Below are 22,836 nucleotides of genomic sequence, written 5' to 3'. Positions count from 1 at the left end.
CAGTCCATGCTCCGAGAGGTGACCAAATAGGTGATACTGGTGGAGAGGAAGGATTCAAACCAACAAGTTTCTGCTGCTCTATGAATTGCAAGAGTTTTCCACGAGTCTCCATACTCTGTCGATTCAGTTCTGCAATCCGCTCCTCCATGCTACTTGGTGTTAGAGGTTGTACTGCTGGAAAAGTCTTAAAAAAAAAAAAAAAAAGGACACAGACTCCATATTAAAAATAATACAAACAATTTTGACCTTTTGTAAAAACGAACTCTTCCACTAAGAGCCAGCAAATTAGTATTCATAGCCTTTGCTACATGTGAACTTGAATACTGGGCAAACAGTAATAGAATTTACAAATCTCTTAATTGAAAAATAAAGGCTAAAGTAAAGGGATACTAATCCTTCTAATATCAGTGCCACATAAGCCCTCTAGTCCCCCTCTGTCCATGGACAGTGTCCGTGGGACAAAGCAAAGCCTTCCTGCATCTCTTAGCGTTTGTTGAGCTGCACAAAGATCACACGAGCAAAGACACTACTCCGAGTGACTGACTTCTAACATCCCTATTAAAGACAGGTCTGGAGTTTGAATCACAATATACAAAAGAGGACCTGCTATAGTTGAAATAGATGCTTCTATAATTATAATCTTCATATATGCACTATGAGCTATTTGGCAAAGATTTCTAGGAATCTTATCACTTCTTCTGACCATGTGTCACCCTACCCAGGCCACTCTTGGCCTAATATACCTAATTCCAGAAGGCCAGTGACTGGAAAGGAATAGGAGAGGTGGAGTAAAAAGGAGCCACCCAAGGAATATAATGTAAGTTTGATTTGAAGATTCCTGAAAGGAATGTCACTCTTAAGTATTTCATTTAGTAAATATGTCCCTTTGGGGAAAAACAATTCCTACTAGAAGTCACTAATTTGTAGCTTATGCCCGTTAGTTAAAAAAGAGATAAGCAAAACAGCATGAATTAAAAATCATTTTGTAATTCTGATTATAATGAAAAGGGTGGTGAGGGCAATAGTACTAGACTGTCCTCTCTAGCCTAACTGTTATACTAATTGGAAAAGGGGGCAAGCTCCATTTTTAATTCTGTGGGCTTTTTTAAACCAAGAGTTGCCTGTTTCAAATAATCTTCAAAGCTCTGCATACACAGAAATGTCTCTGTTGACTAAAACTGAGGCAGCTTGTACTTACGTACAACCGTAACAATCACTGCTGCCCACTCCTAATCTCCGTCCCGGCTTCTTCTGCCAGTCCCTTCTGACTGCTATTGCTGTCACCCGATACCCGTATTGCCCTTATTGCCCATGAGCCAGTGCTGACAGAGGTGGCCCTTACCCCCACCCTCTCCTAACCTTCCTCATGGAAGCCCTCAATCCACAGTTGGTAAAGCCCTTATGGAAGCGATCACTCTGGAACCCCTAATCCATGAAGCTGGCCAGCTCCTTCCCACGGCCCCGCCTCCCATCAGAACTCTGAGAGGCGCCACATTGGCTCATGACAGGGTAAAACGAAGACTCTCCCGTCACTGGGATCTGCATGAGGGCGTGTGTTATAAACACTCCACAACTGGAACTTAGAATCCCTTTGCTCCCCGCAAACAAGGAAATGAAGGTTCACGTTGCCAGGTCAGCCCTCAGTTACGTAACTTACAAAATTCCAGCACTACAACATGCAGACTTTTGCTCCTCAAAGTGTAATCCTTGGACCAACATCACCTGGGAACTTATTAGAAACGCACAGGTTCTACCTCAGACCTACTCAATCAGAGTCTGCATTTTAGCAAGATTCCCAGATCATTAGTATGTACATTAAAGTCTGACTTTAATATTCTTTAAAACATCATTTCTAAGGGAAAATGCATTCTGTGTCCTAAAAAATTAACTACTCACGAGCTGAGGGCCAACTACACATAATTCTCTTTTATGAGCCCTTTAAGAGTAAAAATGATTTCAATTAAAACAGTTATGTGGTAAACTTTCAAGACATATTTATTCTATATATTATATTTAAAACTTCATTCCTAGCTTAGTTTTAGCTTTCCTACCTGTTTTACTTTTGTCCTATTTTCCTCATTCATTTCCTCGTTTTAAATTTTATGTTGTACTCTTTTAATGCATGTGTGACATAAACTGATAAATAACCTCTACTTATTTTGTGATGAGGACTTGACACAGCATAAGCCATCTAGTACCAGCTTCAAAGATATCCAGGGTCATTTCTGGATGCTCCAGCAATATACTGAAATACCAATATGTCTGTAGGCAATCCTTCACTGGTACTCACAGAGGTCATGTCGCTGGCATGACTCGTCTCCTGTTTGTTAAACTCCCGAAGTCCATCCCCTTGCTCTCCCCCTGGCCCAATATTATTCAGATGTGCCTTGATAGCTGAATTCTGCAGTGTCAACTCAGCAATTCGTGCCATGATGTCCTTTCTTTGTATTAATGTCTCATCTGTTCTAAGCTGTTGCCCATCTCCCAATACTGGGGGTACTTCTGAGAGTGTGGGGTTTCTTGATTGCTGAGTGCTTGAACGGGAATTGCAGAGGGGTTGTGAGGGGTTAACAAAAGGAGCCTGGGTTTTGTTCTGCAAATCTTCTCCCATGTGAGAGGCCCTCCACCTCTGAGTAAAGAGATGACTCTCTTCACTTGAATTCTGAATGTCTGTGCCAGTAGGTATGGTCTTCTTTTCCCAATTTTGTTCCTTCTCAATTATTTCCACGGTTGGAGGAATTCGTGGGGCAGGACGAGTTTGAACAGTCCTCCTCAATACTGTAGATAAAATTAAAGCATAAGAAACATGTACCACTTAACCACAGTTGGCACTATAATCATCTCATTAGCCCTCCTTAGTAGTTAGAGAAATATTTCAATAGAAGGATTTGGTTTCTGAATGCCTCATTTATTCTAGCAGAGAACGTACCAGCAATACCAGCGCTAACAATCAAGTACAGAGTCTTTTATATTCCTTACAGCTTTATTGGCATCCTTGTGAAAAACCATCTACCAAGTTCACATTTTAACACATATATTAACTCATACCTGGGAATCCTGGGGGGAGTACAGATACATAATGTAAACTGAGGACGGGCAGGGGAAGCATCTCTGAAGAAGTAAAGTTTTTAAATGATTACATATGTGACAGAAAGTAGAGCAAAGAACATTACAGTCAGAGAGAACAACATATGTGAAGGCCCCAAAATAGGAAACAGCAAAGAAAGGAGGCCAGTCTGGCTGTAGCATAGCAACAAGGCAGAACTGGGAGTATATGAGACCAGAGAGGCATGCAGGGCCATTTTTTGCAGAGCTTTTTAAAGCCATGTTAGAAATTTTATAATTTAATCCAAGAGCAATGAAACCTGGAGGTTTGGGAATGACTCAATTTACATAATTTGCATTTCTTAAATGCTGTCGATAATTGGAAGGTCCAGGAATAGAAGTAGGGAGACCAATAAGCAACTGTAGTAGTCAAGAAGAAAGATGATGGTAGCTTTGACTAAGGTATGTTTGCTATAAAGATGGAGAGAAGTAGATACATTTGAGAAATACTTTGGCAATAGAACTGAGAGTGATGAACTGAAAGTAGGGAGTGAGGGAAACACACAGAGCAAGATGGCATGCACAAGTGAATGGATGGTGATGCATTTACTGAGATGGAGAAGACAAGGAGAACAGATTTGGTGGGAGGAGGATTATTAAGAATTGTTTTGAACATGCTAAGTTTAAGGTGCCTATATATCCATCCAAGCAGATGAAACATGGGTCAGAAACTCAAGAGACTATCTAGGCTAAGATCCGAAACTGGAGGTCACTGGCACATACTGGGTTGGCCAAAAAGTTCATTCGGGTTTTTCCGTAACATCTTACGGAAGCCACAAGAACGGGTGAGATTATTTAGAGAGAAAGAATAGAGTGAGAGAAGAAACCAGTAACAAGACATGAAGAACTCAACATTTAGAGTCAGATAAAGGAGGAGAAGCTAGCAAAGCAGACTGAAATGGAGCAGCCAGAAAGATAAAGAAATATTACAAGAATGTGGTTTCAAGGAAACAAAGAGGCAGTGGGTAACTGTGTGTAATATTACTGTAAGACCTAGAAACATAAGGACAGAAAGTGTACAGTGGAGTTAACAACACATTGGCCACAGGAGCCCTTAGCTAGAGTGATTTAGGCAGAATGACCAATATGGGAGTGAATTGGGGGAATAGATGCTTCTATTTCAAGACTACAGACTGAGCATACATTTATCTCGCCTTCTTTAACTGACAGTAAGGAAATATAAACACAAATAAACTCACACCAGTAAAGATAATGGTCTGGGGAGAAGCAGTAGCAAACTAGATATTTCAACACATTTCTGGAAGACTGAGAGTGGATGGGAAGTGTGTGAAAGAATGAAATTGTGCAGAAGCTACAGTCCAGAATATGTCTATTAATTAAAAGGAAGCTACAGGTAAACCAGTTTCTTTTGGGCAGTACTGAAAAGGCTGCAGGCTCAAAGCTGACAGGTACAGAGAAAGAGAAAAGTAGGGCTAAACAGGGGAATTACTTGAAAGCCTGTCTTTTATACAGTTATGTCAGTCAACCTGTTGCTCCCCACTTCCGACACCCATCCTTGAAAACAACAACAACAAAAAAAACAGGGTTGGGAAGAGCAAATGTGGTAGACCCAATTGAACAGCTGGATCCTGCTTCCATATGCTACAGGAAGCCTGCAGTTAACACCTCATGCCCATATGCGCAAAGCAACTACTTAGGGCAAAACATAATGGGAAAACAGACCTAGCCTTACCTACATCATAGAGGAGAAAACTTTTGCCAGCTACCTATACTATTCGACCTAGTCATTTATTCTTAAATATGAATGGACAATAAAGGATGACCAGACATTGAGGAAAGCCAGCAGCACAAAGAAGAAAAGCCAGGATAGATAAATAGAACAGACTAAGAAGAGAAGAAAGAAAATTCAGGTACAGAGGAAAATGTAACAAAATTTTAACTGGTTTCCTCGCAAGAGAGTTTCTGGAAGATATTGCATTCATAATGAGCAGCAATGGAAGAAAGGACAATCAGAAAATAAGAAAGGGTCCTTGCTTGGAAATTAAAAATATGGTTGGTGAAATACAAAAATGTAAAAGTCAGGCTTGAATATAAAGTGAAAAATACTTCCAAAATATAAGAAGGGGGCTTCCCTGGTGGCGCAGTGGTTGAGAGTCCGCCTGCCAATGAAGGGGACGCGGGTTTGTGCCCCGGTCCGGGAAGATCCCATATGCCGCGGAGCGGCTGGGCCCGTGAGCCATGGCCGCTGAGCCTGCGCGTCCGGAGCCTGTGCTCCGCAACGGGAGAGGCCACAACAGTGAGAGGCCCACGTACCGCAAAAAAAAAAAAAAAAAAAAAAGAAGGAAGATATAAGACCAAATACATGAGAAAATAATCCAGAAGGTCAACATATAATTTCCCCAAACTGCAGAAAGTCATGTCTTCTGACGGAAAGGTCCCATGGGTGCCTCACAGTATAATGAGGAAAAAACCCACATTTAGATACACCCTGTGCAATTTCAGAATAAAAATAAAGGGATCCTAAAAGCTTCCACAGAGAAAGAGTAGGTCAAAAATACAAAGAAATAAAATTTTGATATGAAATCAGACGTCTCGACTGCAACACTGGATACTAAAAGTCAATGGAACAATGCCTTTAATTTCTCAGGAAAAGGGACTAAGGACCTAGAATTCTATTTCTAGCCAAATCATCAATCAAGTATAAGAGAAAAATGAAAATATTTTCAGATTTTCAAAAACTCAAAGTTTACCTTCTATATACCCCTTCTGATGACTTCTTTCAGAAAATTGAGGGAAAAAACAAAAAAAGAGGAAGAAATGGAATCTAGAACGCAGCGGATCCAAACCAAAAGTGTGATAACAGGGACTTCCCTGGTGGTCCAGTGGTTAGCAATCCGCCTTCCAATGCAGGGGACGCAGGTTCAATCCCTGGTGGGGGAACTAAGATCCCACATGCTGCGGGGCAACTAAGCCCACGTGCCGCAACTACTGAGCACGCGAGCCACAACTAGAGAACCCATGTGCCACAACTACAGAGCCCACGTGCTCTGGAGCCTGCGCACCACAACTCGAGAAAAGTCCACACGCCACAACGAAAGATCCCATGTGCCGCAACGAAGATCCCGTGTGCCACAACTAAGACCTAATGCAGCCAAAAATAAAATAAATAAATAAAAATATTTTTTTAAAGTGTGATAACAGCAAGTCCCAGGATAAGAGCTGTGCAACAGGCCCAGAAAGCAATCCGTTAAGACTGGAACAGAGGTTGGTGGGCTCTGGGAAGGTATCTCCGGTGTGAAGGTGGAATGACGAAAGGACGAGCAAATGAAATGGGTGAAAGCACATTATACTTTTGTCAACAAGATGGTAAAAGCAATTTGAATCCTCAGGCAAAATAAAAACAGAACAAGAAAATCACAGTATAAACACAGAGCCAAGTACAACATTCTGAGCAAATGATGAAGTGAAATAAGAATTCACCTTGATCTTCATACTATGAACTTTTTCCTTTTGAGTGGCACAAGGACTGACAGTAACAATGGACCCAAAAAGAAAATGTAATTGTTATTTGTTTTCAATGTCAGTATCCATCTATAGATGAGACAGAGAAGACATAATGGTAATGGAACATTGTAAATGTTATCAAACTTGATACTACCAAAGGAAAGGTAAAGGTGACTGAAGATGGGAGGTGGAAACAAAGGAGAGGAAGAAGGAAGGGAGGGGAGTTAGTGTTCTCCTCTCATAGCAGAAAGCTAATAGGTACTGCCTGAAGTTAATGAAAAAGAAATAGAAAGTATTTAAAGTCATAAAGTTCTGCAACAGAAGAATTACAAATAAAAATATAATTATCCAAATTAGATAGAGAAGAGAGGCAGGTGTTAAGATGAATTAAACCCTCTTCTTTAATAAGGGAGAGCCTATAATGATTGTGTAAAGTTGATATTTCAAGAGAAGAGATGTAAAAATATTTTATGTTAATTATTAAGACCAGCATCAGATAAACAGAAATCAAACTGGGATAAAAATAACTGCCTCTTGAGGTAGGCCTAGAGGTGGAGGAGGAGGAGGAGACCCTTGTATGTGCTTTTTTTAACCACCTGCAAATATGAATTAAATTAATACTTTAAAAAGTGAATGGAAGATAAGAAAGTGAAAATAGCATATGTATACCACTCTTTCAAGAAGCATGGTTATAAAACAAAGTAGAAATTGATTAGTAGCTAAAGGAAAGTATTTATGATGGGAAATTCTAGAACAACACTGTCCAATATGGCAGCCTCTGGTTATATGTGACTATTCATATTCAAACTTTAATTAAAATTAAATAAAATTTAAAATTCAGTTCCATCAGTCACAGTAGCCACATTTCAGGTTCTCAGCAGTCCCATAAGGCTAATAGTGGCTACCATATTAAATGGGGGAGATATAGAACATTTTTTATCACCACAGAAAGTTCTTCTGAACAGTTGTTCTAGAGCATAACTGAACACTGATGATTCACCCTATGTACCTCTCATCTCTGTCTGCATGTTCAGTTTAACTGAACAACTCTTTACATGTGAGCATTCCAAAGAAAATGTTGAAAAGTATGTTAATAAAACTTCACCAATTCAGAATACATATTCCAAGGTAGTTATATCTGCACACTGTAAAAGAAATGTGCAGTGTTATTTTCAATGCAGAACCTGCTGAAGGTGCTAACAAAATGTTGTCTAGAGCAATCCCTGAATAATTTGCTTTAACGAACAGTTAATATATTTGCAGAGTAAAAATATTTATTATAATTATTTATTTAAAAGGATTTCAAGCTACCTTGTTATCACCAATGAAAAATAATTTACAATATCTCATAAGAGAGCATTAGGTAAGCCCATTAATAACATGCAAACATTTGAAAAATTACTTTAAGGAATGAAAAGCTAACTTGAACAGAAATCAGAATTGAAATTATATTTTGTAAATCTAGCCAATGTTAATAATACTTACTAGACCTCTAAAGAGGAAATATCAAATCACAGAACTGTAGAGCTGAAAGGACATTAAAGATAAAGGAAAAGACTCTCATTTGAGAGACAGGAAAACTAAAGTCCAGCAGAGGTATCTTAGCCCCATGACGCACAGCTAGTCACTGGACCGGCAGGCCAAGACTCCAGCACTTTTGACCCTCAGCCTAGCGCTGTCCCCCTGCACCACAAAGATCTGACAAACTCTACATTTGCACTGTAAATGCTAAAACAAATTTTATAACAGCAGGATTTGTCATTTTCTTTAACCTCTTATGGTCTTTTCACGTCCTCTAAGGGAAACGAAGTGCAGAAAATCTGACAAATTCTGTATGTCCTAATGACAATAAAAATTATTCTTCTGTTCCTCTACATAAATATATAAACACTCTTTTTAAAGAAAGAAAAATTTAGGCAAATCAGGGCTGAATAACATTTTTCTAAAAGCTCTGGAGGAACATCTAGTTTTTTTGATTGAAGAACTCTTCTGAAAATGAAATGAAAGCTATAGCTCCAGAAAAACGTACATGTGGACAAATAAACATAATTTTCCAAACAGTGAAGGAGTCCATGGAACATCTGAAGACCATCCATGAGCTCCAAGTTTTAAGAATCTATGAGCTAAGGATTAATAATAAATTTAAAAAATATTATTCAAAGTTCTCTTTATATATGCTGCAAAAGTAATTCTAAAGCTACTTTTAATTATACATAGGCTTTCATTATAAAATTCTCCAAGCTGACTGAGCTAAAAACTTTTGCTAAAAATGAGGTTAATAATCAGATCTGACTTACAAAATCTTCCAAGTCACAGTTCCTGTCTTTCCTTGGTTAAACTTTCCTTACTCTCTGGAGTACAATCTCCCCTTGTTTCTTACCCCTTCCTGTGCCCCTGGACCATAGACACAAATGGGATTCCCCTTACTCTGCATTTTATTGCTGAGAACTTTGGTCCTTTGATCTGAGTTCAATTAATATTTACAATGTCTGATGGAACAGATACATAATGAAATTCACTGTCACATTTCACCATAGGTATAATACACATGATATAAACCACCCTGAAAGACCCTCCTTCAGCTTAAAGATTAGGTATGGTAATCAGTATCTTTTAAAATTCTGTTTATCAGGGAAAAATGAACACAATATTTTACATATATGAAGCATAAAAAAACAGCTGCCTTATAGCTTTAGAAGAAGCCTGCTTACCATCCTGCAAAGGACAGAATTCTGAGTTGCTCTTCTGCCTGGGTGGTGTTAACAATACCGCTGGCTCAAATATATGCCCTGGAAAATTGCTGGCCAGATTCCCGCTTTCTGGAGGGTTTGGCACCTGAGACAGTTTAACAGGCAAATCTTCCTGTGGGAATTCAACCACATCTTCCCCTCTGAACATCAATGGCATGGAGACATTAGCATTTACAGCTGGACCCTCTGAAGAAGATGAGAGGCTATGAGTACTCAAAGGAATTATGAGCGCATTTCAGGTGTTAATACTTAGATGCATTTCCACAGAGGGCAAAATCACAGGGCCTCCGGAGCCTTCACTTTCTAGTCCATATGCTCATTTAGCAGTCACTCACAGGCAAAGCTCCTGGGGGGCCAGCACTGGGAAGAAGTGGCTGTTTATGAGAAAAGCACTGCCTTTGAAGACCCACCCTCACCACTGAGTTTATCTCATGCAATTTAAATTTTAGAGTCAGCCACTTCTTAGAATCCCTTCTAAGAAAATGTGCCTAAATACATAAAACTCTTTCCACACAGAGACACTCATCAAAATATTACTTAGAAGTAAAAAATCTTAAATGTCTTATTCAGCCTATGGCATGAGGTGAAAAAAAGGTTTTCAAAGCATCACCACAAATGAACTAAAGTCATGAATTTCTGAAAGTCAGTATTTTTTTTTCTTTCCATGACCATTCCGACCCCTTCTGAACCTGGGGCACCATAATGAAAGGTGCTGGTATTAAATTCCCACATGTCTAGGAAGCTAGTTCTTCTACTTACTATTTGTGTGACTTTGCTAAATTACCAACACTTTCTCTAAGCCTTGGTTTTCTCATCTAAAAAATGGGGGTAACAATGACACCTACCTCGTAAGACTGAGTGAAGAACTCTTGAAAATTAAATGAAAGCTATATTATGAGGATTAAACAAGATAATACATGTAAAACACTGTAAAAGTACTTGGCATAGAGCAAGTATCCAATAAATATTAGCTGGAAGTAGCAGTGGCAAATGCAATAGTGTTAATGCTGTTTATGCATAAACAGCCAATAATTACATACAAGTTTACAGTTTTGTTTTCTCTCTAAGTATTTTAATCCCAATCTGGGATAATAAAATTATTCCACTCACCTGGACTGTCCATATTTCTACTTGTGGCTCCCCTTTCTAATGTCTGACTTTCTTTGTCATTTATCACAGGACAGTTCTTAATGGCATGTGTGAGTGATATAAGCTGCTCATCTGTTGTGATCATGTACCGCTGAAGTCTTGCCTAGAGAAAAACGAACAAAATAATATCACTGGCATATCAGACAACAAATCATCACCTAGGTATGTATAACTATATCATTTCAGACTTTCAAATACTAAAACAATGCATTCATTAAAACATATAATTATAAATATTTTTAAATTCCATGATAGAAGAATGGTCTAATAAATCATGGAATATTATTCATTAATAAATACACTGCTACAACAATAAGAATTAACATTTTCATAGGGCTTTCAATTTACAAAATCTCTTTATATAGATGATACACTACTGACTCTCGAGCTACCCTGAGAGATACATCAAGTGGAGGAAACTCAACAGAATATTATATAGGCATTTAAACTGATAAACATGAGCATTATAAAAATTTATGGTAATGAATATAAAATAGTGTTAAAAGACTATATATATATACATGTATATATGTATATATATACCACATAGGTATATATATATGTATATATATTACAGTTGACACCTGAACACAGGAATTAGGGGCATCAACCCTCTGCACAGTGAAAATTCGTGTATAACTTTACAGTTGGCCCTCCATATTCGAGGTTCTGCATCTGTGGATTCAACCAACCACAGATTGCGTAGTACTGTAGTACATATTTATTGAAAAAAATTCACGTATAAGTGAACCAGCACAGTTCAAACTAGTGTTGTTCAAGGGCCAATGGTATATACACAAACAGACATAGATATCTCCAAGATGAACAGACATTAGATAAAAATCAGATGTGGTCAGAAGTCAGAAATATTATTAGTAGGACTGCTGAATGAAGTATACTAGACATTTTTATATCCGCCCAAATTTTCCCCAAATTCCACACTCATATATCTAGTGGCCTACTCAGCATCTCCACCAGGAACTCACACAGGCTTTTCAAACTTAAAATACACAAAACCAAACTCGTCCTGAACATCCCCACCTCATCAATAACAACTCCATCCTTCTAACTGCTCAGGCCAAAACTCTGACTCTTCCCTCACATCTTCCCCTTCACCCCATATCCTATCCATTGGCACATCCTACTGGTTGACTTCAAAATATATTAAGGGGCTTCCCTGGTGGCGCAGTGGTTAAGAATCCACCTGCCAATGCAGGGGACATTGCCTACAAGATTAAAGTGTTTACAGATTCAGCATCAGGTCAAGATACATTCCTTCTGATGATGTCATATCTTTGTGAGGCTGAGTTTTCATTAGTTGCTGTGCTAAAAAGCAACACTGCATAAAAATGACTGTGAATAGGAAATAAGACTGATGGTGTCCAATATGATTCTAGGCTATGAGAAGCTGTACAATGCTTCATGTACAACATGTATACATATTCCATTAGTAAATAACTGTGGTTATTTAATCATGATAAAAATAAGACTTTTTCTATCAATTTACATGTATTATTTTTTTCATACAGCATCCAAGCTGTTAAGACATAAATGCTTATTAAGTTGTTTGAACCTAACTACTTAATAAATGGAACTGTTGGGTATTTCTTTGGTCTAGGAGTTTCCTGAGGCACAAAGGGCTTGAATGGAGCTAGGGCAGTGATCTCTGATCTAATCTCAACGCAACAGCCTAGAGAGATTCTCTTAAAACTTAAGTCAGATCACATCTCTTCTCTATCCAAAACCCTTCAGTGGTTTCCCATCTCATTCAGAACAAAAGCCCAAGTCCTCACTCAGCCTGCAGGGCCCCATGGGATCTGGCTTCCCTGCTCTTGTCTCCTCCTGTGCTCCCTCTCCCACATCCCACTCCTGCCACCCTGGTCTCCTTGATGGCTTTGAGCTCAATAGCCATGCTCCCACCTCAGGACCTTCACCCTTGCTGTTCCTCTGCCTCAAGTGCTCTTCCCTCAGCTATCAGCATGCTCGCTTCCTCACCTCCTTCAGGCCTTTGCTCAATGTCACCTCCTCAGACAGACATGGGCCATCCTATTTATACCTTCCCACCTTGGGCACTTCCTATGCCTCTTACCTGCTTTATTTTTCTTTATAGTACATAATAACCATCTAACTTACAATATACTTCACTATTTGGGGGTGTGTTTATTTAGAATATAAGCTCCTTGAGGGCCAAGATTTTTTTTTCATTCATTACTGTATTTCCTGCACCTAGAACAGTTCCAGGCCCACAGTAAGTGCTCAATAAAGATTTGTTGAACCTATTAGTATACTTTAAAAGTGTACTATCTTCCTAAGAGAATTGAAAATATATGTTCACACAAATACTTGTACATGAATGTCCATAGCAGCATTATTAATTCATTACACACAAAAAGTGGAAACAACTCAAACGTCCTTCAACTGATGAATGGATAAGCAAAATGTGGTAGAGCATATAATATTTAGAATATCATTGGGCAATAAAGAGGAATGTAGTACTGATACATGTGACAACATGAATGAACCCTGAAAACACTATGTTGTGTGAAAGAAGCCAGACACCAAACACCACATATTGCATGATTCCACTTATATAAAATATCCAGATTAGGCAAATCTATAAAAACATAAAGTATATTTGTGGTTACCAGGGGTTGAGGGGAGGAGAGAATGGAGAGTGAATGCTAATCAGTATGGGGTTTCTCTTTGGGTTAATGAAAATACTCTGGACTTAGCTAATGGTGCTGGTACACAACTCCATGAACATACTAAGAAACCACTGAATTGCACACTTTAAAAGGGTGAGTTAAATGGTATGTGAACTATATATCAATAAAAAAATTGCTTGTCTTATATCTAATGTCCATTGACACAAACATAACTTGTCTACTAACTACTGATTTTCTAGTCTCTTTTGGCTGTTAAGTAAAAGTAATAATAACCACTATTTGAGAACAAAAAGATGAATAAAGATACTGAAGATACTATAAACAACTTTAAACAGCATATGTTATAGGAGGGTTCCTCAAAGGATATCCTCTGCTATTTTGAAATGAAAAGTAGCTATCATAACACTCACTTCATATTTTGGATAAACTATTATAATATTGGTAGTTATCATTTAAATGTAGATTCTGTCTTCCCCAATAAATAGTAAGTTTCTTAAAGACAGTAGACTTATTCTACACTATTTGTAGTCCAAGTTTCTACTATACTACCTCCAATATAATAAATGTGCCATAAAAGTTACTCTTGATGATAATAAAGAAGCAATAAGTAATCATGCCAGCACAACTAAATCAAAGGCAAAGAAGAGAATCTCATACATCTATAAAAATGCTTTATACTACTAAACACAGAAAAGTTTGGGATCTCATCTAAGTACCTGGGTAGCAGTATTTTCTTCTCTAAGGAGAAGAATTTCAGCTGTCAGAGCATCAATCAGCTCTCGGTGATCGCCTAATGCTTGTTCCAGTTGCTGCCTTGTCTCTACTTCTTTACGCAGTTGGAGCTCACTCTACAGAAAAAAATGTCAAATAAACTCCCATCCATAGCATCACATGTTGAAAACTAAAAGTTTCTATTCAAAGCTGTCAAAGAAGAGAATACTTACAAAGTATATATTGTGTGACAGTAATGACAATGAAATATTTTTATTAAAAGGTTTATAGTTGATTATAATGTGCTGCTTTATCCTCTTCCCTTCTTTAAATATAACACAATGAACAGAATGGTATGTAGAATTAAACAACTACAACTTTTATAGAAGACAGTGGAAGGAAGCACATATACATGCTGCTTGAATGTATGTAGGCCATCTCCAGAAGGACACACTGGTATCTGGTAATGATAGTTGGCTACAAGGAAGGAAACAGGTTAAATGGAAGTTAGGGGTGGGAATTAGGTTTTTCATCGTATATTCCTCTGTATCTTTGAATTTCATACCATGTAAATGTATCACCAATTCAAAAATTAAGTTTGTTAAAATATAATTAAAAATAAAAAACGTTTAAATGATTTAGCTTTGTAAAGCAAGTGATTAACTAAAAAGTACATGCTTCTAAGCCTGTAATACGTTCAGAGAGCCAAAAGTACATTCCTAGAGATTCCTAACTTCTGGGTAGAAGAATGTTAAGACTATCACAAGTCTGACAGTATAATAAATCTTTAAAAAGCAAATGTAGATAGATCTCTACAAGACGGTGGAGGAGAAGGACCTGAGCTCACCTCCTCTCACGAAAACACCAAAATCACAGCTAACTACTAAACAACCATTGACAAAAAAGGACTGGAACCTACCAAAAAAGATCTTCTACTTCCAAAGATAAATAAGAATCCACGAGACGGTAGGAGGGGCACATTCACGACACAGTTAGATCCCATACCTGCCTGGTGGGCAACCCACAAACTGGAAAATAATTATATTGCAGAAGTTCTCCCACAGGAGTGAGAGTTCTGGGCCCAGGTCAGGCTCCCTGGTCTGGGGGTCTGGCACTGGGAGGAGGAACCCCCAGAGCATTTGGCTTTGAAAACCAGGGGGGCTTGATCACAGGAACTCCACAGGACTGAGGGAAACAGAAACGCCACTCTTGGAGGGTACACACAAGGTCTCGTGTACACCAGGATCCAGGGGAAAAAGCAGTGACTGCAGAGGAGCCTGCGCCAGACCTACGTGCTGGTCTTGGAGGGTCTCCTGGGGAGGTGGGAGGCGGCTGTGCCTCACTGCGGGGACAGGGACAAGGACACTGGTGGCAGAGGTACTGGGTAATCATTGGCATGAGCTGTCCTGGAGGCTGCCATTTTGATGCCAAGACCTGGCCCCACTCAACAGCCTGAAGGCTCCAGTGATGGGATGCCTCAGGCCAAACAACCCACAGGGCAGGAACACAGCCTGATCCATCAGCAGACAGGCTGCTTAAAGTCTTCCTGAGCCTACAGCCACCTCTAAACACACCCCTTGACATGGCCCTATCCACGAGAGAGACAAGACCCAGCTCCACCCACCAGTGGGCAGCACCAGTACCTCCCACCAGGAAGCCTGCACAAGCCTCTTAGATCAGCTTCATCCACCAGGAGACAGACACAAGAAGCAAGACAAACTATAATCTTGCAGCCTGTGGGACCGCAAACACAGAAAGTTAGACAAAATGAGACAACAGAGGAATATATTCCATACAAAGGAACAACATAAGACCCCAGAAGAACAACTAAGTGAAGTGGAGATAGGCAGTCTACCTGAAAAAGAATTCAGAGTAATGATAGTAAAGATGAGCCAAGATCTCAGAAAAAGAATGGATGCACGGATCGATAAGATACAAGGAATGTTTAAGAGCTAGAAGATATAAAGAACAAACAAAAAGAGATAAACAATGCAATAACTGAAATGAAAAATACACTAGAAGGAATCCACAGCAGAATAAATGAGGCAGAAGAACAGATAAGTGAGCTGGAAGACAGAATGGTGGAAATCACTGCCATAGAACAGAATAAAGAAAAAAGAATGAAAAGAATGGGGACGGCCTAAGAGACTTCTGGGACAACATTAAACGCATCAACATTTGCATTTTAGGAGTCCCAGAAGGAGAAGAGAGACAGAAAGGGCCTGAGAAAATATGAGAAGAGATAATAGCTGAAAACTTCCCTAACATGGGAAAGGAAACAGTCATCCAAGTCCAGGAAGTGCAGAGAGTCTCATATAGGATAAACCCAAGGAGGAACATGCCAAGACACATATTAACACATTACTGACCAGGGGATTTTTGCAGAAACTAATGCTGGTGGCCGGCAATTTGTTATGTAAGTGAATATGGAAACACTAGCATTTGAGTAAATATTGACAACTTTTTTTTGCACTTAATGTATTTATTTGAAACTTTGTACATGTCTTACTAAAGCATTCTAATATTTTGTTAGAGTGGGTTAGGCAATATAACAGGTACCTCTGTGCAGGGGAACAGAACACCTATTGCAAACATACTGTGTTTCACTGTGCTTTCCCCTGAAAGAGCAGATGCTACACTTTCTGGTGGCACCTTTTTTTTAGTCCTGTGGGTACTATTTCCTCTAGAATATGTTTTTATTTTACCTGATAGTTGACAAGGTGGATCTTTGCAGGGGGCTCTTTTAGAAACGCCACAAGAAGGACCAGGTGTGGGACTACCACTACATTCACCAGAATGGTCAGTTACCCAGTCTCTAGCTAATAAAAATTACTTGTAAGTCATTTTATTCTGTGCATTAAGGCTTAAATAAATTTTAAACACATTGAATAAACTGCAATTACTCAAAAGAAACCGTTTCTTGTACCATTTTTGAGTTTTCCAGAGGACACTGAAGTTTGACAGATTTGATCAGATTGATCAACTCCTTTCATATATTTATTATACTCTATATACAAGTGGGCTTAGTTATCTGATAGCCAGTCCTCCTGTCTTCTTTTCCTGTAGATGCTATGGAGGCATCATGAATAGCTGTCACCATGCAGACTAGCCTCTTGTCTTTCCATATAAGAAGAATCACTTCTCTCTTCTGTAAGAATGTCATTTCTCCCCTCTGTTGATTTTTAGATTTCTCCTTTAATTGGTTTAATAGACCACGATTCTCTCTTATAGTCCCACAAACTCTGATTTTATTTTTCAACAATATTTCAGATGTGGACACAGTAGTAATAACTGTCTTTGTAAATATGGTGCCATGAACCAAGATAAGGTTGTAGGACCAATAATATTCTTTCTTGCAGCTTCTTTCCTTCACCCGTGTAAATCTCAAGGCTGCATGTATATTCAGTTTCACTTTCGCTAACCATCCTGACCAAAATTCCATACTTTGTAAGTTTTCTGGGATTATAGGTTTTGAATCTGAGTCGTCCTCTCCACTTTATCTTTGCCTCCTCAAGTGACAGCTCTTGTTTGGGTACATAGATCGATTGAAATTTTGGTAGAAAATAATCCAAAAGAGATTTAACTTTTGAAATTCTGTCGCAGGACATGGAGTTTCCAAGTTATCGCTAAAGTGAAGAAATGTCATTACTTGTTTGAACCTTCCTCTCATCAACATCTTTGGAAAGATAGGTGTTTCAAGTAAGGGATCAGTTGACCAATATTCTTTCCAATGTGACTTTCTTATTTGTTCCATCAAAATTATTAATCCAAGAAACTTCTTCATGTCAATATTGCTTACATCAGTCCATTTTAAAGCCTTATCATACTTTTTATATGATTTTTCATTCTGTTGGTGATACAAGTTTGTTTGAGAAGTGACCAACTTGAAAAAGTTGTTACCAAAAATTAATTCTGCTATTTCACTAACACTTTGTGGGTTATTACATTAATAGTTACAGCTGACACACCCATAAAGTCTTCTAATTTTTGTGAAATGTTGCCTTCAACCCACTCTTCTGTAGAAGCAAAGAAGCATTCTCCAGCACTGTGAGTTTCATTTTCACTTTCTGTATCAGAATCAATCACTAAGGTTTTTTGTCTTTTTGTTGTTCTAATATTCACATCTTCTGAATCAGAACTATATTCTGAAGAATTATCATCTTCTGAGACACTAGTATATATGTCACTAACAATCAGAGAAAGTATCTGCATAAAATTCACCGAAAAATTCTTCTTCACTCAAAATTTCATGATGCATAATTTTTGAAGATTTTACGGTAATAAACTTGTCTTTATAATTTACACAAATTTGGAACAAAAACCTAATGGAGCAAAACATGAATGATAATGACAATCACAAGTTGTATAATGAACCCTTGATCAATTTTAAGCCCTAACAACTTCACACGGTGATATTAATTGTATCACTTTCTAAAAACGTACTGATACGTCTCTGGTCAATAACATTCAGGTAACAAAAGATGTATCAATACATCACCGGTCAATAAGTTGTTAATCAAATGGACAAAAATTAAAGACAGAGAAAATATTAAAAGCAACAATGGAAAAGCAACAAATAACATACAAGGGAATCCCCATAAGGTTATCAGCTGATTTTTCAGCAGAAACTCTGAGGCCAGAAGGGAGTGGCAAAATATATTTAAAGTGATAAAAGGGAAAAACCTACCACCAAGAATACTCTACCCAGCAAGGCTCTCGTTGCAATTCGATGGAGAAATCAAAAGGTTTACAGACAAGCAAAAGTTAAGAGAATTCAGCACCACCAAACCAGCTTTACAACAAATGCTAAAGGAACTTCTCCAGGGGGAAAAGAAAAACCCATGACAAGAAACGAGAAAATTACAAATGGGAAAATTAACTGGTAAAGGCAAACATACAGTAAAGGTAGGAAATCATCCATACACAAATATGATATCAAAATCAACAATCGTGAGGACAGTACAAATGCAGGATATTGGAAATGCATTTGAAATTAAGAGACCAGCAACTTAAAACAATATTGTATATATATAGACTGCTATATCAAAACCTCATGATAACCACAAACCAAAAATCTACAATAGATATACAGACAAAAAAGGAAAAGGAATCCAATACAACATTAAAGATAATCAAATCACAAGGAAAGAGAACAAAAGAGGAAGGGAAGAAAAATGACCTATGAAAACAATCCCAAAATAATTAACAAAATGGCAATAAGAAAATACATATTGGTAATTATCTTAAATGTAAATGGATTAAAGGCTCCAACCAAAAGACACAGACTGGCTGAAAGGATATAGAAACAAGACCCATATATATACTGTCTACAACAGACCCACTTCAGACCTAGGGACACATACAGACTGAAAGATATTCCATGTAAATGGAAATTAAAACAAAGCTGTAGTAGCAATACTCATATCAGACAAAATAGACTTTAAAATAAAGACTGTTACCAGAGACAAAGAAGGACACTACATAATGATCAAGGGATCAATCAAAGAAGAAGATATAACAATTGTAAATATACATGCACCCAGCATAGGAGCACCTCAATATATAAGGCAAATGCTAACAGCCATAAAAGGAGAAATCTACAGTAACACATTAAGAGTGGGGGACTTTAACACTCCACTTACATCAGTGGACAGATCATCCAGACAGAAAGTCAATGAGGAAACACAGGCCTTAAATTACACATTATACCAAATGTACTTAATTGATATTTATAGAACATTCCACCAGAAAGCTGCAGAATACACATTCTTCTCAAGTACACACAGAACATGCTTCAGGATAGATCACACAGTGGGCCATAAAGAAAGCCTGAATAATCTAAGAAAACTGAAAACATATCAAGCATCTTTTCTAACCACAACACTATGAGATTAGAAATCAACTACGAGAAAAAAACTGTAAAAACCACAAACACGAGAGAGTGGCATGGACATATATACACTACCAAATGTAAAACAGATAGCTAGTGAGAAGCAGCCACATAGCACAGGGAGATCAGATCGGTGCTTTGTGTCCACCTAGAGGGGTGGGATAGGGAGAGTGGGAGGGAGATGCAAGAGAGAGGAGATATGGGGATATATGTATACGTATAGCTGATTCACTTTGTTATACAGCAGAAACTAACACACCATTGTAAAGCAATTATACTCCAATAAAGATGTTAAAAAAAAAAAGACACGCCACATTTTTGATTTATGTACTCAACCAGCAAACAAAAACATGAGAGGTACATTCATGTAGCTGATAGGCTTCCGCAGTATCTCTTCAAGCCAGTAGGATCTGTGCCCTGCAGAACAATGTAGTCAGTATGTCTATAGGCCCTGATAAGCTTGAAAAATTATCCATACATTTTCTACATACGAGACTAACCAGAGCCAACGGGAAAATCGTGTCCCTACTTTGGTATTATCTGTCTGATAAGTTTAAATGGGAAAAATGCTTTTCAATTTTTTCCATAGTCATTGAAACTGATATTTTAATCTAAATAGTAACCTTAACATCAGTGTGACATTCCAGAGCTACTCTCTCATGTAGTTTTAATTTCCCCCCCACTTTGGAGAAATGACCTTGCACTACTGAGTTAAAAAGCAAATAGCTGCTTCAATATTTACATCAAAGGGTTTGCTCAATATATTTCAGTATAATAATTACAAACAAGAAGAGAATGCAATTTTGCATATCATAAGTGTCTTCTGAAAGTCACTAAAAATCCTATATCAATCTAGACACTGATTGTGTCCATTGTCTCTTTTATGTAATATTTAATTTATTTTCACAGAAATGCCTCAGGTGAATACAACTCTTTCCAGCTTGAGGTTTGTATTTTGGGAAATAATTCACATAGTTCAATGCTTCCAACTTTGATAGATTTATTGTCATGGTAGCGCCAAACATCTTTTTCTGATACTTGCTTACACATAGAGACTCAATGGGCCAAGTGATGAGAAGCAGTTTAGTGCAGGTGCTTGTCCTAGTTTACACATATTTGGTATTGAACTCCTGGTAATAATGTTTACTTGCATGATGCATTATTGTTTTCAGAGAGCTACCATATCCATTTCTCTTTGTTACAGACCTGTGGCTGTAATTTCTGAATCACTCCAAAAGGTGTCCTGCTTGAGAACGTGTGCACTATCACTCCTGCTAGAACTGCATATCTTTGGACATTGTTATTGCTTCTAGGTAAAATAATAGGGAGAGGAGATATGTTCAGGTGTAAGAATTGAGGAAACATGTTTCACTTAACAAAGATCTCATCAGCAGTCCAGTGGAAATCAGTGATTACATTTAGTGAAAAGTTCTTCCCCAGGTGGAGCTTCTGGACCCAATGAAGGTGGAGGTATTTTTCACTCCTTGCTTTTTCTCAGAGAAAGCAGAACCATTATTCCTTGCAATGATGTGGGGAAAGAACAGTGGGAGCTCTGCTCTCCTACAATGAGTCCGCCATGCAGAACCTGGGTAGGTTCAGTATGTTAATCTATTTGTGTCATTCCTTTGTTGAGGACAGGTCAAGGATTTCCCTTTGCCTTCAGAGTAAGTAACATTTATGGTTCTTCGCATGGCCCATAAAAAAATCCTAAAGATGCTACCAGAAAACTACTAGAGGAATCAATGAATTCAGTAAAGTTTCAGAATACAAAATTAATACAGAAATCTGTTGCATTGCTATACACTAACAACAAAAAATCAGCAAGAGAAATTAAGGAAACAATCCCATTTACTATCATATCAAAAAGAATAAAATACCTAGTAATAAACCTACCTAAGCAAAAGACCTGTACTCCTAAAACTATAAGATGCTGATGAAAGAAATCGAAGATGACACAAACAGATGAAAAGATATACCATATTCTTGGGTTGGAAGAATCAATACTGTCAAAATGGCTACACTACCCAAGGTAATCTACCAATTCAATGCAATCCCTATCAAATTACCAATGGCATTTTTTGCAGATCTAGAACAAAACAAAATCTTAACGTTTGCATGGAAACACAAAAGACCCCGAATAGCTAAAGCAATCTTGAGAAAGAAAAATAGAGCTTGAGGAATCAGGCTCCCTGACTTCGGACTATATTATTGAGCTACAGTAATCAAAACAGTATGGTACTGGCACAAAGACAGACTTATAGATCAATGGAACAGGAGAGAAAGCCCAGAAATATACCCACACACCCATGGTCAATCAATCTATGATGAAGGAAGCAAGATTATACAGTGGAAAAAAGACAGTCTCTTCAATAAGTGGTGCTGGGAAAACTGGACAGCTACATGTAAAAGAATGAAATTAGAACATTCTCCAACACCATACACAAAAATAAATTCAAAATCAATTAGAGATCTAAATGTATGACCGGATACTATAAAACTCTTAGAGAAAAACTTAGGCAGAACAGTATTTGACATAAATCGCAGCAATATCTTTTTGGATCCACCTCCTAGAGTAATGAAAATAAAAACAAACAAATGGGATCTAATTAAACTTAAAAGCTTTTGCACAGCAAAGAAAACCACAAGCAAAACAAAAAGACAACCCTCTGAATGGGAGAAAATATTTGCAAATGATGTGACCAACAGGGGATTAATCTCCAAGATGTATTATATAGACAGCTCATGCAGGTCAATATCAAAAAAACAAACAACCCAATCAGAAAATGGGCAGAAGACCTAAATAGACATTTCTCCAAAGAAGACATACAGATGGCCAAAAAGCACAAGATGCTCAACATCGCTAATTATTAGAGAAATGTAAATCAAAACTATAATGAGGTATCACCTCACACTTATCAGAACGGCCATCATTAAAAAGTCTATAAACAATAAATACTGTAAAGGGTGTGGAGAAAAGTGAACCCTCCTACACTGTTGGTGGAAATGTAAATTGGTATGGCCACTACAGAGAACAGTATGGAGGTTCTTTAAAAAACTAAAAATAGAGCCACGAGATGATCCAGCAAGCCCATTCCTGGGC

The 22,836-nt window shown here is 38.0% G+C and overlaps 1 protein-coding gene across 1 annotated transcript in view; it reads right to left on the bottom strand.

The window, feature by feature from the left end:
• Positions 1-22,836, bottom strand: part of SPICE1 (spindle and centriole associated protein 1) — a gene marked incomplete at its 5' end in the record, with an annotated part of 56,531 nt that overhangs the window by 4,738 nt on the left and 28,957 nt on the right. Inside the window, 5 exons of the mRNA XM_079704929.1 lie at positions 1-184; positions 2,291-2,778; positions 9,282-9,506; positions 10,431-10,572; positions 13,852-13,983. Of these exons, the coding sequence (XP_079561055.1) occupies positions 1-184; positions 2,291-2,778; positions 9,282-9,506; positions 10,431-10,572; positions 13,852-13,983 (1,171 nt within the window). The remainder of the gene's footprint in view (positions 185-2,290; positions 2,779-9,281; positions 9,507-10,430; positions 10,573-13,851; positions 13,984-22,836) is intronic.

The sequence above is a fragment of the Hyperoodon ampullatus genome (assembly GCF_949752795.1).
Source record: "Hyperoodon ampullatus genome assembly, chromosome: 5".
Taxonomy (NCBI): Eukaryota; Metazoa; Chordata; class Mammalia; order Artiodactyla; family Ziphiidae; genus Hyperoodon; species Hyperoodon ampullatus.
This window is presented reverse-complemented; position numbering and strand designations above follow the sequence as displayed.